Raw genomic sequence first — 23,556 nt, forward strand, 5'->3', positions numbered from 1 at the left:
CATGGCTGTGATGAACATCAGATGTTGCCATACAGTAGGGATTGCTGACTTTGTGTGCTCTGGACTATAACTCCATTCATCCTCAGCCATTGACCTTGCTGGCTGAGACTGATGGCAGTCGTAATTCTAAACATCTGGAGGGCACCACATTGGCTAGCCCTGTGCTATTGTGACTAATAGTGCACCTCCCCAGTGCTTTCTACCTGAGATCCTTTAACTGAAGTGTGAACTGAATCTGGGACCTCATATATCAGGGATAGATGACTTCTGGCCCTGCAGATGTTGTTGGACTCCAGCGCCTATCATCCTCAGTCAGCATTGCCAATGGTCTGAGGTGGTAGGAGTTGTAGCCCTACAACATCTGGAGGGCCCCAGGTTCTTCATTCTTGCTATATAGTAAAAGCACTGCAATCATCACACAAAAAGCATTGCAATTATGGACACCTCATCATTAAAGTTCAAACCTCCACCTCCCACCACAAGTCTTGAACTGGGAACTTTCCGCTTAGTACACAAGGCTCAAAGTACGCATTACATGGAAGAGGTTCCTAGACAGTCTCTTAAGAACTGTGTGGAGTATTATATCCAAAACTGGATCACTTGTGGGAGAGGGAGTGGGGAACAGCATCCACATTGTCTTCAAGGCCATCTGTGAGAAGCAGGGAGTCAGTCGTCGTCCCCCCAGCACCAGCAGCAACCTGGCTGCTAAAGAGTCAGTAGAACAATGCCCAATGAATTGTCTACAGCCAATTCCTCTGAATAGAATTTCTGATTTAAAACAACAACATAATTCACTGCCGTATGCCAGAGGTGCTGTTGCAACTCAATCCCACTTTACTCCTCTTGATAACTGGTGGAGAAACCCCCTTGCCACTAAGAATATTTGGTTGTGTGTTGTTTGTGGCATACACAGCAAGACATGGAAGTCAATTTCAAATAAACGTTACTGGGCTATGAGGTTACCTCCTCCCCCCCAAAAAAGCCCCCACATTTTAATATGATTGCACAAGAGGACAATTTAGATTTTGTGATGGGGCGGGCGGGGAGAGAAGCCCAGTGATGACACATGTATTTAACACTGCAAGTCTCCTTTTTCCCCTTTCAAAAAAAGGCGAGCTGGCAAGCAGCCCTGGGTCTGCTCATTTGCCAGCAACAGATGTCTGCACACATACAACACTTTTTGGAGCAACATGCAGTCCGAGCATGTAGCTTTAAAAGCCCTGTTTTGAGTGGTATTAAAACAATTGCTTTTGCAAGCAGTGTCTCCAGGGTCTCTCTGTAAATGTGGATCTTTACAGCTTCATCCATTTTCTTTAAAACCCATTTTGCCATTTCATAAACGACTACAAGCATATATAGTCACACCCTAGTTAGATGTATATGTTCTGAGCAGATCAAATAAACAAACCGTCCTTAGCATTTTGCTTTTCAGACTCCTCTTCTGGAAATGTTGAATCACATTTTCCCCAGGTTAGAAGTCTTTACCCTGCTAAATGCATAGATTTGCAGAGGCCAGAGTTTTACGTTACTCTTTTCTCTCAGGCAGTTCTTTCCCCCTTTCCACTGTGAGAGCCTCATCCACAAGAAACACTTACATTCCCTTCCCTCTGTTGGGGTTTCTGTGAGCCTAGGATTGTAATGTAGTAGCTGAATAACTGAAGGATGAACTTAAAAGTCCAGAGTTCGTATCTTGCCCCTGCTATGAACCCAACAGTTAGCCTTAGGCAAGTCACTCCTCTCAGCTTCCTTGCATATTTTCACTACTTAGATTAAAATGCTGACCTACCTTGCAAGAATGTTGTGAAGAAGAATGGCACTAAACCAGGAGGTGGAGACACAAAGTAGGTGTTCACAGAACAATGCCTATTAGACACAGTGAATGTGGCCTTTCATGCAGCCTCTGGGACTCTCCCCAACACCCCTACCCAGGCAGTATCCTTGCCTCCTTGAGCCTCACCCATAACAGAGACCACCCTGCCCCCGTCCAATTGCCTTTGTCTGGCTGGAATATGTTCTTGACAGTGATAATCTCTCTTGCTTGCTGGATAGCGCAGTGTTTCTCAACCAGTGGGGCACACAAACAAGGGGCATACAGAGATTTGTGAGGGTGTTTCCTTTAAAAAATGCACAATAGAAGTAAATAATAATGATAATCAAAATTGTGATATTCCAATCCTGTTGAAATTTCAAAAAAAATAATAATTAGGGGAGCCAAGTTTGAAGGGGGGAGTGGGGTTTTTATGTAGGCTTTGTTGTTGTTTAGTCGTTTAGTCGTGTCCGACTCTTCGTGACCCCATGGACCAGAGAACGCCAGGCACCCCTGTCCTCCACTACCTCCCGCAGTTTGGTCAAACTCATGCTGGTAACCTCGAAAACACTATCCAACCATCTCATCCTCTGTCGCCCCCTTCTCCTTGTGCCCTCCATCTTTCCCAGCATCAGTGTCTTCTCCAGGGAGTCTTCTCTTCTCATGAGGTGGCCAAAGTACTGGAGCCTCAGCATCACGATCTGTCCTTCCAGTGAGCACTCAGGGCTGATTTCATTAAGAATGGATGCGTTTGATCTTCTTGCAGTCCATGGGACTCTCAAGAGTCTTCTCCAGCACCATAATTCAAAAGCATCAATTCTTCGGCGATCAGCCTTCTTTATGGTCCAGCTCTCACTTCCATACATCACTACTGGGAAAACCATGGCTTTAACTATACGGACCTTTGTTGGTAAGGTGACGTCTCTACTTCTCAAGATGCTGTCTAGGCCTGTCATTGCCCTTCTCCCAAGAAGCAGGCGTCTTTTAATTTCGTGGCTGCTGTCACCATCTGCAGTGATCATGGAGCCCAAGAAAGTAAAATCTCTCACTGCCTCCATTTCTTCCCCTTCTATTTGCCAGGAGGTGATGGGACCAGTGGCCATGATCTTCGTTTTTTTGATGTTGAGCCTCAGACCATATTTTGCGCTCTCCTCTTTCACCCTCATTAAAAGGTTCTTTAATTCCTCCTCACTTTCTGCCATCAAGGTTGTGTCATCTGCATATCTGAGGTTGTTGATATTTCTTCCGGCAATCTTAATTCCAGCTTGGGATTCATCCAGCCCAGCCTTTCGCATGATGTATTCTGCATATAAGTTAAATAAGCAGGGAGATAAAATACAGCCTTGTCGTACGCCTTTCCCAATTTTGAACCAATCAGTTGTTCCATATCCAGTTCTAACTGTAGCTTCTTGTCCCACATAGAGATTTCTCAGGAGACAGATGAGGTGATCAGGCACTCCCATTTCTTTAAGAACTTGCCATAGTTTGCTGTGGTCGACACAGTCAAAGGCTTTTGCATAGTCAATGAAGCAGAAGTAGATGTCTTTCTGGAACTCTCTAGCTTTCTCCATAATCCAGCGCATGTTTGCAATTTGGTCTCTGGTTCCTCTGCCTCTTCTAAATCCAGCTTGCACTTCTGGGAGTTCTCGATCCACGTACTGTTTGAGCCTTCCTTGTAGAATTTTAAGCATAACCTTGCTAGCGTGTGAAATGAGTGCAATTGTGCGGTAGTTGGAGCATTCTTTGGCACTGCCCTTCTTTGGGATTGGGATGTAGACTGATCTTCTCCAATCTTCTGGCCACTGCTGAGTTTTCCAAATTTGCTGGCATATTGAGTGTAGCACCTTAACAGCATCATCTTTTAAAATTTTAAATAGTTCAGCTGGAATACCATCACTTCCACTGGCCTTGTTATTTGCAGTGCTTTCTAAGGCCCATTTGACTTCACTTTCCAGGATGTCTGGCTCAAGGTCAGCAACCACACTACCTGGGGTGTACGAGACATCCATATCTTTCTGGTATAATTCCTCTGTGTATTCTTGCCACCTCTTCTTGATGTCTTCTGCTTCTGTTAGGTCCTTACCACTTTTGTCCTTTATTATGGTAATCTTTGTACGAAATGTTCCTTTCATATCTCCAATTTTCTTGAACAGATCTCTGGTTCTTCCCATTCTGTTGTTTTCCTCTATTTGTTTGCATTGCTCGTTTAAGAAGGCCTTCTTGTCTCTCCTTGCTATTCTTTGGAAATCTGCATTCAATTTCCTGTATCTTTCACTATCTCCCTCGCATTTTGCTTGCCTTCTCTCCTCCGCTATTTGTAAGGCCTCGTTGGACAGCCACTTTGCTTTCTTGCATTTCCTTTTCATGGGGATGGTTTTCGTTGCTGCCTCCTGTACAATGTTACGAGCCTCCATCCATAGTTCTTCAGGCACTCTGTCCACCAAATCTAAATCCTTAAACCTGTTCGTCACTTCCACTGTGTATTCATAAGGGATCTGACTTAGATTGTATCTTACCGGCCCAGTGGTTTTTCCTACTTTCTTCAGTTTAAGCTTGAATTTTGCTATAAGAAGCTGATGATCTGAGCCACAGTCAGCTCCAGGTCTTGTTTTTGCTGACTGTATAGAGCTTCTCCATCTTTGGCTGCAGAGAATATAATCAATCTGATTTCGATACTGCCCATCTGGTGATGTCCATGTGTAGAGTCGTCTCTTGTGTTGTTGGAAAAGCGTGTTTGTGATGACCAGCTTGTTCTCTTGACAGAACTCTATTAGCCTTTGCCCTGCTTCGTTTTGATCTCCAAGGCCAAACTTGCCAGTTGTTCCTTTTATCTCTTGCCTCCCTACTTTAGCATTCCAATCCCCTATAATGAGAAGAACATCCTTCTTTGGTGTCACTTCTATAAGGTGTTGTAAGTCTTCATAGAATTGGTCAATTTCAGTTTCTTCAGCACCAGTAGTTGGTGCATAAACTTGGATTACTGTGATGTTAAAAGGTCTGCCTTGGATTCGTATCGAGATCATTCTATCATTTTTGAGATTGCATCCCAGTACAGCTTTCGCCACTCTTTTGTTGACTATGAGGGCCACTCCATTTCTTTTACGGGTTTCTTGCCCACAGTAGTAGATGTGATGGTCATCCGAACTGAATTCGCCCATTCCCGTCCATTTTAGTTCACTGATGCCCAGGATGTCAATATTTATTCTTGCCATCTCATTTTTGACCACCTCCAACTTACCTAGGTTCATGGTTCTTACATTCCAGGTTCCTATGCAATATTTTTCTTTACAGCATTGGACTTTCCTTTCGCTTCCAGGCATATCCGCAACTGAGCGTCCTTTCGGCTTTGGCCCAGCCGCTTCATCAGCTCTGGATCTACTTGTACTTGCCCTCCGCTCTTCCCCAGTAGCATGTTGGACGCCTTCCGACCTGAGGGGCTCATCTTCCAGCGTCATAACTTTTATATGCCTGTTGTCTTTGTCCATGGAGTTTTCTTGGCAAGGATACTGGAGTGGCTTGCCGGTTCCTCCTCCAGGTGGATCACGTTTGGTCAAAACTCTCCACTATGACCTGTTCATCTTGTGTGCCCTGCTCGGCGTAGTTCATAGCTTCTCTGAGTTCTTCAAGCCCCTTCGCCACGGCAAGGCAGTGATCCATGTAGGCTAAAAGAGGCCAATGTGTATATATAAACCTCTGGCATTTTAATGGTTGGGACCTGTTGTCTTGACCTCTTCTTCCCTTTTCTAGTCTTGTCCAACACTATCATGCAGCTTTCAGATTGCCCACAAGGAAACGTGGTCCTTTTCTGAAAGAGACTTTCCACCCCTGCGCTAGACCAGTTGGCCCTCCTGGCAGGGCTGCCCACGCCCCAGTCTATGTGCTTCTTCCACCACCCATTGCGCTTTTCCAGCCAGGCCCTTCTCTTCACAGACCCAGTCCTGCTGTGTCTCTCCCATTTTTAGTTCTCTTCCCCATTTGACTCCCTTCCTCTGCTCCTCCTGGAGACTAAAACGTCCACCAGGACTTAGGTTGCAACCAGAGGCAATAGTGGAAAACAGCCTGCAGGAATAGCATGCAGGACAAACACACGTCTTCCTCAGCAAATGCTTAAAGTTGTTTATTAGTTTGCCGAAAAGAGCATATTTAAAAGTTTGTACTTCAAAGGCGCTCTACTGGGAATGGGAGAAAGAGCCCTGGTGCTCAATCCACCAGGGAGCAGCTTGTTTGATCTCTCCTGACTCCCCTTGCTCAACACCAAAAGAGTGTGCATGTTGGTGACAGAGATTTGGTCTCTTGGGGGGCAAAGCATTTCTACAGGGAAGGTCCACCCCAAGAGAACTCAGGCATGGGTGTGCTAACCAGAAAAGGACAGGAGTTCAGTCAATCCCCCGCAAACAAGAAGCTTTCCACCTGCATTGCTGGAGTCCTGCTATTTGCATATGCTGTTACACTTCTTTCAGATGTGGGACACAACTTAGCCGCCTGGAATTATACTTTGCTCCTTGTGTTCCCCCCATTTTTCTGGTGCCACAACATGCTCCCCCTGATTCAAGGTAAGAGTCTAGGTTATAACTGAGGGAACGAACACCGTGTACATTCTCAGAAAGTGGGATGATTTTTACCTGCCAAAGGATGTTTGCCAGACATAGGGCCAAGGTAGCCCTATAACTAGGAGCTATCTGAGGCATGGTACAGACCAAAATGCATCTTGGAACTTCACCTCCTTCACGTTAGCTTTGCCAGGGCAGACTAGTGCAAGGATAATGCAAGCCATCTCTATAGGGAAAGCCCATCAGAGGCATTTCAAATTAGCAGGAGTCCCAGCAGCAATGTCCCCATTTGGAACCTTCCTGGCCATTGCTTTCATCTTCTTCTTCTCCATACCTCCTGCTGATGCTGCAACAGCTTCTCTTGGCTGCACTGCTGTTCTCATCTTTTGCTTTATAAGTATGGAATCCTGCAAACTCTGTTTAAAATCAGGTACAAGTTCTGCCATCACCAGGAGGTTGGTGCCAAAGACTGAACATTCTGTACCATGTTTGTTCCACCAGGTCTAATATCACCTCCCTCCCCCTCCCCCTTTTTTTGTGGGGGGCAGACTTAAAGAATGTTACATAGACAAAATCCTTGTCTTTACATACAATTGGCCCAAGATGTCACATAACTATGTTTTTCAGTTTTCAGTGCCTAAAGAGACTCAATCTTTGCTACAATTCCTTGCCTGGTCCTCATGTCTGTTGGCTCTCTGGTTTGAATCAATATAGTTTCAGGAAACAGGTGTTAAAATGATGTTTCTTAATAGTTCATATGTGTCACTCTCTTTAATGTTATATTAATTAATCTGGTTCAGTTCAGAATTGTTAACATAATTTAGAATACTGCTCAATCCACTAATATGCCTTGAACCAGCACATGATCAAGAGCACTTTGCATGGATTCTGGCCGCACCTTTAAAGCACATTTGAAGCACTTTCTTCACCTCAAAGAACTCTGGGCACCACAGTTTGTTAAGGGTAGCTGGGAATTGCAATGCTGTGAGGGGTAAACTACTGCGCCCTTCATTCTTCGTGGCAAAGAATGTGTTTTGAACATGTTTTTAAGGTATAATGTGTGTACACTGTACACAACCTTAGTTAAGTTATTCCAGCAGAAAAAAACTTGCTCTGCTAGGGAGAGAATCCTGCTAGATCAGAGTGAAAGTCCATTTAGTCCAGCATTCTTCATCCCACAGTAGCCAACCACATACTTCTGGGAAGCCACAAACCTTTCTGTATAAAATAAACTCAAAAGTGGTTTACAGTAAACAAAAATAGCAGGGAGGGGGATTCAGTGGCCCTCAACTGGACACCCGTTCCCACCAGCCCTTGCCAGCATGGCCAATGGTCAGGCATGATGGGAGCTTTAGTCCAACAACCACTAGATAGCCATTGGTTCTCTGCTCCTGGTTCATGGGTCTATACAGCATCATCAGTTCCTCTTTGAAAATATGTTTGGCAGGATATGCTCCCAGGCTGTATGCACTTGGAAATTAGCACACACCCAAAAGCATTTCTACAACCATACCAAGCCCCATGTAGAAGGGAAGGGCCGTAGGTCAGTGGCAAAGGGTTCAAGGTTCAATCCATGACAGGTCCTGATCAAAGGATTAGGGAGCAAGCGATGTGAAAATCTTTCTTTCTTGAGATCCTGAAGAGCTGCTGCCAGCCAGAGCAGACACTACTGAAGCAGATGGACAAAGCATCTCAGCACCCCATTTTCCCCAGTTCACATAATGGGTTGAATGGAACTGAAAACCATTTCAGTGGGAACAGGCAGGTGCAACTTAATTTGTCTGGATTCAGTTCGGTATATTATAAAATGAGAGCATCTTTTCCCCTTTGCCAAATCATTGGACATTATCTGGGACCAACTGCATTGTGTTGATGAATTCCCCCCTGCCCCTACTACAACAGATCCCTGAGCAGGCACAGCTCACATAATACCCCACCTTCCAGGTCTGTCTAGGATTTCCCAATGTGAGGCTGCCTGCACTGACATGAAAGTGGGTGCTGCATCAGTATCACACTGTAGTGCTGTGGATCAGCATCAATATTTCTTGGCCACCTGCCTTTTTTATCTTAAACTCACCACCCTGATACCTTCACTGATGCACACATGCTTGTTCTCTTATAAATGCCATCTAAAATGGTTCCAGATTTCCCACGCCTAACAGGGTAAATAATGGTGCAGACCAGAAAATTACAGAGACTCCCAGTATCAGCAGAACTGCTTAGTTAAAGAAGAAAAGAATTTGCCTTACTTATTTTGTGTCTCCGAGCACCATTTACAGTCAAAATGTTACGAGACAAGTAGTCGGTCACTCATAAGCATATCCAGCAACAGCTGTCCTCTTTTTAAGGTTTGAGGAAGAAGAAGGAGATAAGCCATGCCAAAGGAATAAAGACATCAGAAATTGTTTTGTTTTGTTTAAATTCATAGTTGGCAGCATAGTCTCCAAATTATTAAAGTGGAAAAGCTAGATTTATTTAAATCACCTATGCAAGTCAGACAATGTAATGAAGATATTTAGTGCCAAACTGGTTCTTTGGGACTTTTTCCATACAAATAATGCAAATCAGCCTCTGACGTTCCATGCAGATATGATCTGACAAATGCTCCAAGCTCCTTGTTTTACTTTGATGTTGCTCCAATAAGATATCCAAGAGTTGGTTTTTCTTTTTTCTTTTTTCCCCAAGTGTAACCATTTTTATTTTGGACTATGCACGTTAGACATTAATTAACGTTATATGTTTCATGTCTAAAGGATTGATTCTGGTAAAGTGATTTAAATCCCATGCTTATGTTATTTCAAATTTGGATATTAAGGCTGTAATCCTGGGATGGGGACCCTTTGGCTCTCCAGATGTTGCTGAACTCCAGCTTGCATCAGCCCCAACCAGCAACATCTGAAGGGTCACAGGTTCCCCACCTTTGCTGTAATCTTATTGCAGTTTACCTGGGAGTAAGCCCCATTGAACTCAGTGGGACTTACTGCTGAACAGATATGCATAAGATTGTGCAGTAAGACCATGTTGATCATGGGGTAATCCACAAATCCATTGCTCTAAAGCAGCTCCACGGGTGTCAACAAAGCATTCATGTTACATTGCTTTCCTGCATTACATTTGTTTGTTTGTTTTTATGAGGAAAAACCTGCATGGGAGTGGTTTACAAGAACACTCCCATGCAATTAATTCATTAACAAGAGAAGCAGCTCTCAAGGATGCTGCTGCATTTGTTCAAACTAGCACACTGTGTTGAGAATCCAGACAAATAAAATGGACAATCTTTATTGTTCCAGTTTCTTAATTCCCAACCTTGCCACATGCCCACCCTTCATAACATAGCAATCTAGCTGCACTGTACATAATAGAAGTCAAGTCGTTGAGCAGAAGTTTACTCAAGAGTAAAACTCAGTGTGTTTCACCTAAGCTTGGAATCTTGGGATTTACTTCCAAAAAAACAAGTTCAGGATTGCACTGTTAACTGCAGAATCACCCTAAGCATTTGGACACTTGTGCAGAGGGTGGGGCTCCAGTGCTGTGTGTTTCCAGCATTGATCCTGCCTCTTCCATGTCTTACACTACGTGCACATTACACTTTAGTGCACATTGTGTGCTGTTGGTTTTTTTACTGCTTCCTAATTGAACCTGCACATTCTTCACTCCTACTCTCTCCTCCCCTTCCCCAAGCTGCTTCTTTGGCTGCCAGAAACTGGGTTTGTTTTTGTTTTGGGGGGGCAGATATGACTGCCCAAAGGATGGGGCTTGTCCAGCTTTAACTTTCTCAAGACTTTCAAGACACCTTCTGTGATTATGATGCATCCTCAGCCTTCTCTTTGAAGCCAAGTGATTTGGGAATTAAAGCTTTCTTAGATGCTTGTTTTTATTTTCATTTTTTTTGCTTGCCAAATATGTGCCTTGAGTCAGGATAAACATTTTGTAATTCAAGAGCCACTTTGCAGAGGCATGCAGGGGGGGGTGGTCAGATTAATGATAGGTGCTCAGTTTTAGGACTACTTTTAAAACTTATAACTTCCATGTTTTTGCTTGAAGTCCCTCAAAATGCCTGTGCTGACATTATTATTATTATTTGTAGTAGTAGTAGTAGTAGTAGTAGTACCGTATCGTTATTACTGAAATGGATTATTCAAGTTCCTTTTCCCTTTGTCTCCCCTTGAATATAAACTGGCTTTATCTATGTTACTTGGGGTCTTCAGTCTATTAGATCTGTGTCCACTAGTAATGTGCTGGATAAAATATTTGCTCTGTTGGAAGATTATGTGATATTTGTATTCTAAGCCTCACCACAGTGGGTTTCTTTAAATAGAAGCTATACTTTACTCCTAAATTGCTTAAGGCAAAGGAAGCAGAGATGATGTTTATGAATGTTTAAATGCAAATGGAACTGAGAGTGAATGCTATGCTAGCTAACATCAAAGGCTCACCAAAGACTCTGCATTAATGAGCCTCTTTGTTTCCTGGATCACAGATTACAACAGGTTTCCAACTCATTGCCAAGGTTTTATCTCCATTTGGGAGGGCTGTAAATCTCAGACGACTCCCCCCCCCCCCCGCACACACCAGACACACACACACACACAAACCAAGAGAATCGTCTGAAAACGAGGAGGGAGAGAAGTAGCATTTTTTTAAAAATCTCCCATCTCGTTTCCTTTTGACTGCAAACCGAACTACAGTATGTGAAACAGCGAGGACTTTTCCAAACGGGATGCGGATTAGTCCTGTTTAAAGTGCAAAAAAATTGTTTCTTTAGAGTGCTTCTTCTGGACTAGACGCACGTCGGAGGCAACCTCGCCAGAAGTCCAAGCAAAAGGGCCACGATTTTTTCTGCCCCACAGAGATCAAGCTCAGCTGCCTCCAAAAACCTGAACTCGCCTTCGCTTACCCCCTTTTAAATGTTTCCTCCGGATAAGTCATTAATCCGACAGAAAGTCGACCCCTTCTCCATCTCCTCCACGCCACCCCGCCCCAAAAAGAAGCCCTCAAAAGAATTTCGATATATTGGCTTTATTTTATTTCGGAACTTTTATTTCTAAAATTCCTTTTCCACAGCTGAGCACGACCTTTTCACAGAGCGGAGGTGCTGGAGGTAATTGAGGTGTTGAAACTGACAATTACGTGCTATGTTGCGTGGTAGGAAGACCCATTTGCGTGGAGCCATTCAAACCGGAGACGGAAGATCTGCAAGGCTCAGCGCGGCCCTACCCAGCCTCTGAGTGAGTGAGAGAGAGAGAGATTTGCATTCGCGGCTGTTTGAAAGCCTTCCTGCCTACAGGAATGTCTGATACAGAAATGATCTGGAAGAAACTATTTCTCTTCAAAACTACCAAAACATTTGGTGCCCCCACCCCCACATCTCCTCCTAATAACTCCCCAAACTGGAGCGTCTGGTATTTTGGAAACTCTGGCAAAGAACATAGGCTTAACTTCACGTTTCCCCACCCTCCAGGCAAATGGGGAAACCCATAATATGTTGAAATTCAGCGTTAACGTCTGTATTTTGGAAGGGAATCGCGCGAGCGTAACATTGCAATCCTGAGCATGCCTACTCACAAGTAAGTCCCAGTAAGTTCAATTACTATTTCTCAGAGGGGGAGAAAAGTGGTCCAAAGTGGCTTAAAAAAACAAACCAAAACCGAGTGTAACAGGAAAAACCAACGCAACTATAATATTGTAAGCTGTATATAGACTGTGTAAAATACAGTCCTGCCCCACTGAAAGGCCACAAATCCCTAAAGCCAATCAGACTAAGGGCCAAAGGCCACGGAAAAAAGGAAGCTGCTTGGCTCGCGCTTAAAAATAAAGATGGCGCCAGGCCACCCCTTGTCGTGCAGCCTGGTGATCTTTTGGAAACCTGCTCCTCAGAGAGGGTTTTGGGGAACTGAAATATTGTCGAGATTCTTCCTGATGCCAGTGGAGTTTCTGGAGTAGTGAAGAAGTTCCACAAGGCGTCTATAGGCATCAAGGAAATTGGCCTTCATTAAAAATAAAAATAAATCAGTGCAAAATGGGTCCAGATTCGGCAAGTCCTGAGGAAATCAGCAAAAGAAAAGTTGGTGGGGGGAGAGAGAGGGGCAAGGGAGCCGTGACTGGGACACGTCCAGAGCATGGAACTAAGTCCCACTAGTTTCCAATCTGCAAGAAAAAATGTGCATAGGATTGCAGGCTTGGCTGGGGAAAAATCGGAAGCCTCCTTAATCAAATCCCTATGTTGAGATTTCATGTTGTTTTGAGTTTAATCTTAAAAACCCTTGTTTAATTTTAAAAAAGTTCTGATTCTTCATTAGGGAAATAAAAGGCAACATAGTAAAGACAAATGAGGCTGCAGTCCTGCTCACACCTGTATGAAATCTTGTGCCTTTAGAAGGAATTTGACTTCCAAGTACTGTGCTTGTGCTTTAGGATCTGTTGGCGAGACAGGTGTGGTTTCCTGAGAGGCTCGGTGCACTTTTTGTGAATATTAGTTTAAACCCTGATTTCAATCCAAAGTACCCACTAACCGGGACATCTTGTGTCTGACTACTTGGAAGTAAAGCTGGAGAGGGGGCAATGGAAGTTACGCCCAAGTCACAGCGCAATCCTAACCATGTCTACTCAGAAAGTAAGTCCTATTGAATTCAAGTGGGGTTAGGATCACAGCCTGGCAGCGCAATGCTCATTTTCTCAGAAGTACGGTAAATCCTACGCAGTTCAATGCGGCTTGTTCCCTTGGCATTGTCTTGAGGATTGCAGCCTTAATAAACATGAAAGTTTGAAATATTGAAGCATTGAGTTCGATAGGAATTCGAAGCGATCGAAGTGGAGAAATCCGATTTATACTATATATGGCTCTTAATGATGGCGATGATGATAAGCATTGCCATTAGCTTGCACGGGGCAATTTCTATCATTACTACCATGTTAAAAGGGTCGGTATCGGCAACTAGCGAGAAATTGTGCAGCCCCGCCCCCTTTCATTTGATTGATGACTTGCCCTATCACAGGGGTTTCATTTCGCACTGATTTCATCAGATCCAACCTGCGTCTTTATTCAGAAGTTAACTCCCACTGAGGTCAGTGGGACCTGTTCCACAGTAAATTTGGAGAAAGCGCACACGTGTGTTTGTTTGTGTATGTATAGATATGGCGGTGGGCGCTTCATTAGAAGACAAAAAAGCCTCTTTTGCTGCCTTTTTTGCTGCTGCTGTAGCATTTGGGAAGCTGCACCTTCCTGACCCCCCACCCCACCCTAGAAATGAGGCGGGCTTTGCATGCCTGTAATGGGGCATCTCTCCCGGAGCGGGCTTGCAAGAGGAGACGGGCGCTGTCTCTTTAAGGCCAGAGCGCGTCGCGAGGAACAGAGCCTTGCCAACCCCTCCCCGCCGCTGTCAATCACCCGGCGGCTGCTTTGATGTCGAAAGCCTTTGGCTGGGGCTCTCTGGGGCTCTCTCCCTGGCTCGCGCACTTACGAGCGCTCACTCTCTCGGGCGCTCCGTGCCTTTCCCAGCAGAAGCCTCTGGCGCTGCCGTCGCCGGTTTCTCGCCCAGGCAGGGCTGGCTGCTGCTACTTAGTCAAACTTTCCTGGGGCTGGGAGGGAGGAACGAAGCAGACACGGGGAGAAGAGGAGGAGGAGGAGAAGGAGGTGCGGGCTGGTCGCTGCTTTAATCCCTCCGATTGTCTCGGTCTCCCCTCGAGTTGCCGGCAGATTCCCTTAAAAGTAAGGAGAGAGGGCTGCTCTCCTCGAGGGGCGCAGAGACCAGTAGCTGTATTTCAAAGCGTCCCCTCCTCCTCCTCTCCACGCCCGGCCTTTAATATATATCTGTAAATCCCCCAGTCGCCTTCCCCGACCAAGAAGTTCTCTTGTTGGTGGCGTGGCTCGGGCTGGGGGGGTGGGAAAGAAGGAGAGACAAAATGCCCCAGCTCAACAGCGGCGGAGGCGATGACTTGGGAGCCAATGACGAGATGCTCGCCTTTAAGGACGAAGGCGAGCAAGAGGAGAAGATCCAGGCCAACGTCTTCACCGAGGGGGATCTGGCTGACCTCAAGTCATCGCTGGTGAATGAGTCCGAAAGCACCGGCGGCGGCGGCGGCGGGGAAGGAGGCGGCGGCGGCGGCACCGGTAGCAGCACCACCACCAGCAGCCAGACTTCTAACGCCGCGGCCACAGTGGCGACAACAGCAGTAGCCCATTCCGAGGTGAGAGAGGGAGCCGCTCGCCACTCCACATCACAAAGGGCTTTCTGCCCCTCCGCCACCTTCTCATTCCCCCTGGTTATTACAACGAACTATAAGCAGGGGGAATGAGCAAATATATATATAAAACTTTTTTTAAAAAAAATTGTTTCCATCCAACTCTGATCACCCTTCTCTTTTTTCCTTTCCACACAGGCCATCAGGCGCTTGCAGGATCCTCAGAGGGTCTATCAGGAGAAACTCCCGGATCACATGGAGGATGGTCAGTTTCGGAATCCATTCATTCTGCCTTTTCTTTCTCTCTCTCTCCCCTTTTCACATGCTGAACTCAGGAGAGGATGGGGAGCGTGGGAGGAGGTGGGGGAGTTGGCGGCAGGAGAAAAAACATCTTTCTGTTAAATCAAAGCAGTAAAAAAAAATATCAAGGGAGGGAGGGACTTTGATTTGGTAGTTGAAGCCCTTAGCTGCTAAGCTACCAAACAGCACAAGCCATTGAAACTTAATAAGTAACAATCTCCTCCCCACCCCCACCCTGCTACCCCCAACTTGCTCATAACTGAAATATGATTAATATATGTAATACCAGGGATGGAGGAACCCAAGGCAGACTGAGGAGGGAGGCAAGCAGAGGTCCGTCTGAGCGCTCCTGATCCAAGTCTGTCTCTCTCAAACTGATCAGCTCTGGGTCTGGAGTACCTGGATTGGGAATTGTCTGAGGACCTCCTGGAGGAGGGGCAGACCTGGTACAAATACCTGGAACAGAGCTTGGTAACAGATTGAGGGATACACATCTCTTTCCCCACTCATCAAAACTCTGGGAAACCTGCTGCTGCTGTATTGTCAGATCAGGCAAGGTGGAGAGCGGTGATAACTTTGACATCAAGCTTGTTATTCAGATTATTTGTGGCTTTTTGTTTTGTTTCTGTCACTACCAAAGAAGTCAGGATTTTGGGTTGATGTGTGCTAGCGAAGGGGAAATGAACTTCAGGTGGAGGAGTGATTCTGCAAAGATGCGCATAATCAAAGGAGAGTTGTTGTTTTAAAACATGCAGTTACATAGAGATGCAGTGGTGCTTCTTGTCGTAAGGCAAGTATGAATGGAGTGGGAATTGGTTGTAAGACAAAGCCCTAATGTTAAACTTTTATTTTAACAGGCTTAAAACATCAGGACCCAGGGATGTATAAAGGATCTTCTTACTCTGGATACCCTTTCCTAATGCTCTCAGATGCTTACCTGCCAAATGGATCTATGTCACCTTTGGTGAGTTCTCTTCGTTTTGTAAAGTTTTCTAATACTTTGCATTGTTATGCTTACATTAGAACTGACAACAGTCTTAGTCCCTGTATCTTATGCATTTTTTAGTATAGAAAATGATAAAAAAGAGCACACAAGAATGGCCTAATTAAAAGTGATAACCTGGTTCTTGAATATATATGGTTTTTAACAACATATGGAAGTTCCAGATTTTTCTTTCCATTAAGTTTTAATCCAAGTAAACTCTAGAACTGAGTATTTCTCAAATCAATGTGACTTCTTTGTAAATATATTTAGGACTGGAGTTTTCATTCATGAATGCATGCATGCATGGATATAGAGACTGGAGTAATGTACATTCAGAGGTATTACAGTAAATCTACTTGATTCAATGGGAGCTGCTGCCTTGTGTCTAGGAGTACTGCCTTAGTTGTCACTTTTATTTCTCTTTGCACAAGTAAATTAGTTCTGAAATTATTGCAAGGAGGCAAACATTTTGTTGGAAGGAAATTTTCATACTGAAGGATCTAGTGACAGACAGACTTTCCTTGTTTGCATACAGATGCATGATATAGGAACCCTTCGTTTAAGTGCACTGTATTCTGCATATCTTGAAACAAATCAGTTGGTTTGCTTTTTAACAAATAAACAATTACTCTTAAAGCTACATTTTTCTCATACTGGCAAAGCTGAGACTACAGTACCTAACCATCAGTAGACTGGAACCAGATGGATACTGGTACAAATGAGAGCAAGACCTGCCTATATATATATGCAGTGGAGTTTTGGAACTCTGCTATGGATAGTGGCTAAAATATGACAACAGAGTCCCTACATTTTTGTCTCTCTTTTTCTTTAGTATTCGCTGAAAATTATTTTGTTAAATTTAGGACTTGCAATAATTTATATGCAGAAAAGGTCAGACTAAATAAACCAGTGCTATATGAAGTGGTGATGCTTTTGGTGTGCTGGGAAACAATCCTAGCAGTATGTCAGTATTTGGCTCTTGTGTGCATCCTCTCAAATAATTTAAAATATTGCAAGTATTAGGCTGTGAACTTATGCCTACTCATTTGGAAGTGGGTACTATAAATGGCAGAGGGACTCTGTTCGACAGAGATGTGTTTGGGATTGGCATGTTTTGAGTATCTTGACTGCAGGAAGGCGGTTGCAGTTAATATTATTTTTAGTTTCACTTTTTTTCTTTTGTAAAGGTAAAACATATTTTTCTGTTTTCCTGCCTTGTTTTCGTCATGTTGCTTCAAGTACTTTATAAGCCTCTTGTGTGATAATCAAATACGATCTCCTTTTCCACACACCAACTTTCAGTTGAGCTTACTTAAAAATATTACGTTTAAGACTGGGATGACTATGACCTGCAGTATGCACCTATGTATGTATGATTGGAAGTATATCCCATTGGGTTCAGTGGGGCTTCCTACTGGCGTACGTCCACAAGTTCATACAAGTTTGCTGGAGGGGGGGGGTTGTAGCCCTCAGCTTTGCAAGCAGAAAGTGCCAGGTTCAGTAGGGCTGAGAGAGAGTCCTGTCTGGAATCTTGGAGAGCTGCTTCCAGTCTGTCTGAGCTGGACCATTGGTCTGATCCCATATAAAGCAGCTTCTGATATTCCTACTTAAGAGTAAGTTTCATTTCTGAAAATGGGACTTCTAAGCGGATCTGTCTCAAGATTGCACTATAAATGTAGTTTGCACTATAAACTTTTTTTTACTTTTGAAATGAAACTTGATTGCATTTGGAGGATGAGAGCAGGCATTGGATTGTGTTGCTGTTTTGCTCCCTACCTCCTCTTTCTATTGCTTACAGCCCCCAGAGGCCAAGTGTCTAGCTGTATAGTCATGGGACTCTACATACTCATCTCTTACAATAGCCAAGTCGGGAAACAATTGCTTTCCATTAGGTCGGTAAACTACAGCGTACAATCAGCACTGTCTGATATTGAACTTACAATGGGCAGGCCAGTTTCTTAGACAGCTAATGCCTGAGATAGCTGTGTGTGTTTGTGGGTTTCTATTCAGCAGTAGTTTAGATGAAACAATGCTTTCAGTGTATGAAGGAAGAATTCTAGTAGAATTCCAGGTAGTTGTGAGGAAACGGTCCCAAGTCTTGGTGATAGAAAATGTACCTGAAGTGACTTTCCCACAGAAAGAGAAAAATGATTGGGTGAAACCCATGGTACATCTCAGGCCAAATGCGAGATCTTGCTAGATTCAAACATTTTTCCTGACAAATGGGAGATGTCTCCAGGAAGCGTACAAGCAGGGCAAGAAGGGAGCAGCCTCACCCCATTGGTTGTTCCCATCAATAACTGGTGTGCTGCCTGTTCCAGATGAAGTCTTCATTTTGTTTTCATGACTGGCAGCTGTCACCAGACCATCATTTCCTGAATTTGCCTAATTTCCTGTCTTGGCCAGTAGCCATTCTTGTGGAAGCAAGGTCTTGGTTATAATGTTATAAAATAAGAGAGCAATTTATCCTTCTCCACTCCATGCATAACCTCTATAATTCGTCTCTGGCAATCTTCCCCATCTCCCCAAGAAAACAACTTAAACACAGTGCTGTACCTGCCTACTTGGGAGTGAGCCCCATTCAACTCAATGGGACTTCTGTCTCTATCCTGGAGAAACTTGCTCCAGTTTCTTAATTATTTTGGTTACCTTTTTCTGTACCTTTCCAAGCTCTATGGTACTCGTTTTGCAGATAGCACTGTAAACAAAACAAAAAGGACAAACTTTTTCCCCCTTGTAAAAAGGGTTTCAAACAGTTGCTTTCCAACAAGGATCAAAGTAAGTTTTTTCCATGAAAGAATGTAAATGCTGCTATTTAGCAATAAGAATCTTATTCCAGACAAAGAAAGAAAATTACTAGTGTGAGTTCTAAGAACAAAGGGGAATGTCTGTCAATGAAAATCACAGCATTCTCTCTCCTTAGCCTGCTACAAATGTAACTAGACAGTTTAACTTAATCCCACAGGGAGGTGTGAGCGGTTCTCTCACTTTCCACAATAAATAAATAAATAATGGGAGTTGAAAACAAAATGGTATCCGAAATAGAATTGGCAAATGTGCATCTGCGTGAAATGAAAACAAGCTCGGGCGGCTCAGTTCATAAAGATGCTGGGCCTCATCTTGGAAACAGAAACTGGATCCTGCTGCTGTGCGGAGATGCAGACATACACGTGCAAGCCTGCCTAAGATGTGTTCAGGGCATTCCAAGCTAAGAATGCTGCTTCTCACCTGTTCAGTGGGTAGCAGCGTTTGGACCGGGACCAAAAGCTGCTTCGCTATCCCCTTGCTAATGCTCAACAACAAGTGATTGGCACAATCACAAACAAACAATCACACCCTAGGCCAACTCCAACCTCTCTCACCACCAAAGGAACACAAGTGAACAACACAAGCACGCTGACACCAAACTCTACATACATTAAGCATAATAGAAACACCGCTACCCAACCCCACCCCCATCCATCTCCCCTCCCTCCACCCCCCTTTCTTTTTTTCTTTCTTTTTTCTTCTCTCCCTAATGCCTCATCAAATGAAACGGATTTGTAAAAATGTTACATGGAAGAAAAAAATACGAGGCATTACACTTACACTGTAAAACAAGAAAACCCTTAATAAAATATTAAAAAAAAAACAACCAAGTGATTGGCACCTCTACAAGTGACAGCACTGATCACTAGCTAGTTACAGGAGCTCTGCTCATGCAATCATTGGTGCTGGATGGCGCAGGTTTTCATGCTCCAGAACCTTTTCCTTTTACTGTGGAGCTAGTCTACATTTAGACTGGCTTCTGTGTGCTAGGGTAACTGCATGCAAGCAAAGGTGCTGGCTTGGGCATACCTGAAATTCTAGAATTTCCTGAAGGGTAGTGTCTGGTTTTAAAGAGAAAGTTTTTAATATTTTCTAATAACTGGAAGGGAAATATAGCACCAGTTCCAAAACACAGAAAAGGGAGAAGGATACAGCTTTGCAATGTTTTGTTAAGTTTTACAAGTCAAAATTAAATGGAAAACCCTTGAAACTGCCTGCTATCACAGGTGACCCTTAAAGAGAGGAACGTTTTGCTTAAAAGTGCAAAGGATATAATGGTAACAGTTGCTAATTTTAGTGGATATTAGGACATTGGTAGTTTAGAAATGAAAACTACAGAAGAAATAAGCCTCTATGAAGCAGTAAAACTTTTTATAGCTTGTTAAAGTGCTACCAGTTCATTTTTATTTTGATTGATCCTTGGTATGTGTCTCTTTAACTACAAGGAGAGTGTTTCAGGGTCAGATCCTTAATATTTGGTCCATTACGTAGTGGTTCACAGATCCCTCTCACACCCGGCCAAAAATTCACACAGTGAAAATACTGGCAAAATATAGCATTAACAACAACATATTAAGATCTAAAGGAGCTTTAGCATGCGGTTGTTTTAGTTCACTGGTAATGTTAATATAGGAAAAAAATAAGGCTGCAATCCTAACAAGGACAGTGGGATTGACAGCATCATAGACTGGACTGTTCATGGGAGATTATTTTGCTAGCAATAGAAAACTGGAACAGTAATATGAGCAAGAGAACTGCTTGCTTTAGAAATACAGGAGCATTGTCCTCATTACACCTAGTGTAAAGAAAGAAAAGGAAAACAAGGAAAGGGGAAACTTACATTTAAAAACAAACTACAGAAAGAGATAATGAAGGTCTCATTACCGGTACATTTTACTGAGCAGGATTCAATGTTGGTCTGATTGATGGGACAGAAGTACAGGCATGAGCATACAAATACATGAAAATACAGAGGTTTCTTAGAGCACCCTTGTATGTTATGTGGAAATATCACTTGCGCTTTCTGCTTCACCACTTCCACATAATATGTGACATTGGCCTTAAAACATTGCTAACTACTGAAACCTGCAACAGCAGGACCGGATAGAGCAGAGTCTAGTTCTTCTTTGTGGGATCTGTGCCATACCGCTTTCCAAAATTTCTGGCACAGCAGAAGCCCAATACTTACTGGTTTAAACAGTATATTGTTTCTTTTGGAATATTACTTATTTCCTTTTTAAAAAGAATTTTTAAAAGTTTTTTTTAAGCACATTTAAGCACAAGATATGCATTTAGCCCTATGCAAGAGGATGATTTTAACAGTTGCAGATATCTGTTAGCGGCTTTGATAAAATGCCTTGATCATACTACTCCCGGTCAGAAGAAGTAGGCTGATGTTAGGCTTATTGACTTGAGCATCTCTGTTTCTTAAACTTGTTTTATTGCTCATTTGGGAATTGGGCATATTTTAACACCTCTTTGGACATGCAAACTAAGAGAAACAATGACTCGCTTGTTTCTTATTTAGGTAAACCACAGAAATAAGAGGTATGGTAAGGTAAAGGTAAAGGTAAAGGGACCCCTGACCGTTAGGTCCAGTCGCGGACGACTGTGGGGTTGCAGCGCTCATCTTGCTTTACTGGCCGAGGGAGCCGGCGTACAGCTTCTGGGTCATGTGGCCAGCATGACAAAGCCGCTTCTGGCAAACCAGAAATGCCGTTTACCTTCCCACTGGAGCAGTACCTATTTATCTACTTGCACTTGACGTGCTTTCGAACTGCTAGGTTGGCACGAGCAGGGATGGTAGGTTAACCCAAATGCCTTTTGTAGCACAAAAGAAATGCCCTAGAGATTAAGAAGCAACAGAAAATTTATGTGTTGATCTATCCTCCTTGCAAACCTCCAAGTAGGAAATGGATTGCCAACTAGTAGAATGTCTAAAACTGTAGCCATAAAAACTGAAATCAATTTACTGTTCTATCCATTGGAATATTAGTTATTAATTCCCAAAAGATTAGAAGTAAAATTGCAAGGTAAAATGTAGCTGTACATGGATTTTTTATCATGGACTTTGGGGTTATTTTGTATTTACGGTATATTGGATTGGATTGGGTTTTCCTCAAAAGTCATAAGCAAACTCTTGCATACCAGTTACATTCAGTTGCTACCAAATTCATTAACTATGTCCATGAGTCTGAAGATCTTGCAGATTTTATCCTACCTTATAAGTGCTTCAAGGCTCATCTAGTCCAACCCCCTGCTTAATAAACATTCCGATGTGGCAAACGTAACTTAGGTTTAAGGTGCCATTTGGGGCCTAATTTATACAGTGGTACCTCAGGTTACATACGCTTCAGGTTACAGACTCTGCTAACCCAGAAATAGTGCTTCAGGTTAAGAACTTTGCTTCAGGATGAGAAGAGAAATCGTGCTCCGGCGGCGCAGCAGGAGCAGGAGGCCCCATTAGCTAAAGTGGTTCTTCAGGTTAAGAACAGTTTTAGGTTAAGAACGGACCCCCGGAACGAATTAAGTACTTAACCCGAGGTACCACTGTATATCCAAGTTTCTAACACTGCTCTTTGGTTCCTCGGCGGCTGTGATGTTCTTTGTTGCTTGTGACATTACCTCCTTTCGTATCTGTATCACCAGTCTTCACTTCTCTAGATCTTATTTCGTATAACTTGTTTTCAGCCTTTCCAAATATGTTTAGATGTGATGGTGAGGCACTTAACCAGTGCTCAACAGGTTTGGTTCAGAGCTTAAATGAGCCTGAAGACTCCATGGCTATATAGAGAGAGATAAGCTTTAAGTCAGAACATTGTCCCATCACCTCTAGAAAGCTGAAAGATTCTACCTGAGAGACAGTTGCAGTGCCTCTGGTTTTAGTTTGTTTCAGTATACGTATGTGTAAGTGCTGAAGATCAGGGCTTGTCTTCAAGGCATTTTGTGGCCTGAGTCAAAGGACAAGATGGTGTGCCCCACCCCCATTCTACGTACAGCGCCAACTGGACTCCCAGTTGCACATTACTCTCAACGTTAAGGATGGGTCAGTGTGTTGCTCTGCACCTGAGGGTAGCAGGCTCACTTTGGGGACACAGGACAGACTGTATGGCACAGACAGCTCTATCCTCCAACAGAGGCAAACTACAATGGGATTTAAAAATGGTGGGGGGGCTGCTCTTGCTACTGTCTCCCTACCCCCAGGATTTGCCAACTGTGGCAGTTACCTCACTCTGCCTAATGTTAGGGCCAATCTTGCTGGAGATTCCCAGCTGAAGCAAATCTGGAGAATTCCAAGGTGAAGGAAAGGGACAACTGAGCTGGCAATTAAGATGGGTGGAGTTCATGAGAAAGGCAACACTGAATCTGGTTTCTGGCCGGGATTCTGCGAACAGAAACACTTGGGGAAACCCATAAATACAGTGGTCAGTTGATCTATATGAATCAATACCAGCCCGGTAGCACAAGTGGCTTACAGAGCAGGATGCAGGAACAGAGGAAGATGAGAAGTAGTAGCTGGGGCTGACAGATTATTCCAACGGGGTAAGATTCAGCTAGATATTGATTCCTTTCAGATTGATTGGGCATCACTCACTTTTCTAGCAGGGGTACTTCCATTGAATTAAAATTCTAAATAGATTCTCACTTTCCCTTCTTTTCCCGAAATGAGATTACTGTGCATTACCCATGTTTAGCGAAGGGTGTATTATTTCTTGTCAGGGTTTCCTGTAAACATATGTAGGAGGTTGGGATTAATTCTGTAATCCTTCTTTTCTGCTCCCCTTCATATGCCTCCCTCTGGAGCGCTGTTCGAAACTGTCAAGGGTCCTGTTCTGCTAAACCACCAAAGAGTAAGTACTTCAGTTATAATAATGTTTCTCGGGAAGATCAAGGGCATGCAAATCTAGGCAGCACAGTCTTAAATA

The 23,556-nt window shown here is 43.7% G+C and overlaps 1 protein-coding gene across 12 annotated transcripts in view; it reads left to right on the top strand.

The window, feature by feature from the left end:
• Nucleotides 1-13,735: 13,735 nt before the first annotated feature.
• The window catches only part of TCF7 (transcription factor 7), a 117,179-nt gene continuing 107,358 nt past the window's right edge, over nucleotides 13,736-23,556 (top strand). For 5 of the 12 annotated variants that reach the window (XM_053376795.1, XM_053376797.1, XM_053376802.1 and 2 more), the window contains exons 1-3: nucleotides 13,738-14,544; nucleotides 14,737-14,803; nucleotides 15,696-15,802. In XM_053376795.1, the coding sequence (XP_053232770.1) occupies nucleotides 14,260-14,544; nucleotides 14,737-14,803; nucleotides 15,696-15,802 (459 nt within the window). In that variant the 5' untranslated portion in view covers nucleotides 13,738-14,259. Of the gene's footprint in view, nucleotides 14,545-14,736; nucleotides 14,804-15,695; nucleotides 15,803-23,556 lie in introns of all 12 variants that reach the window. The other 7 variants (XM_053376800.1, XM_053376804.1, XM_053376799.1 and 4 more) reach the window with 3 other exon arrangements.

The sequence above is a fragment of the Podarcis raffonei genome, chromosome 2 (genome assembly GCF_027172205.1).
Source record: "Podarcis raffonei isolate rPodRaf1 chromosome 2, rPodRaf1.pri, whole genome shotgun sequence".
Lineage (NCBI taxonomy): Eukaryota > Metazoa > Chordata > Lepidosauria > Squamata > Lacertidae > Podarcis > Podarcis raffonei.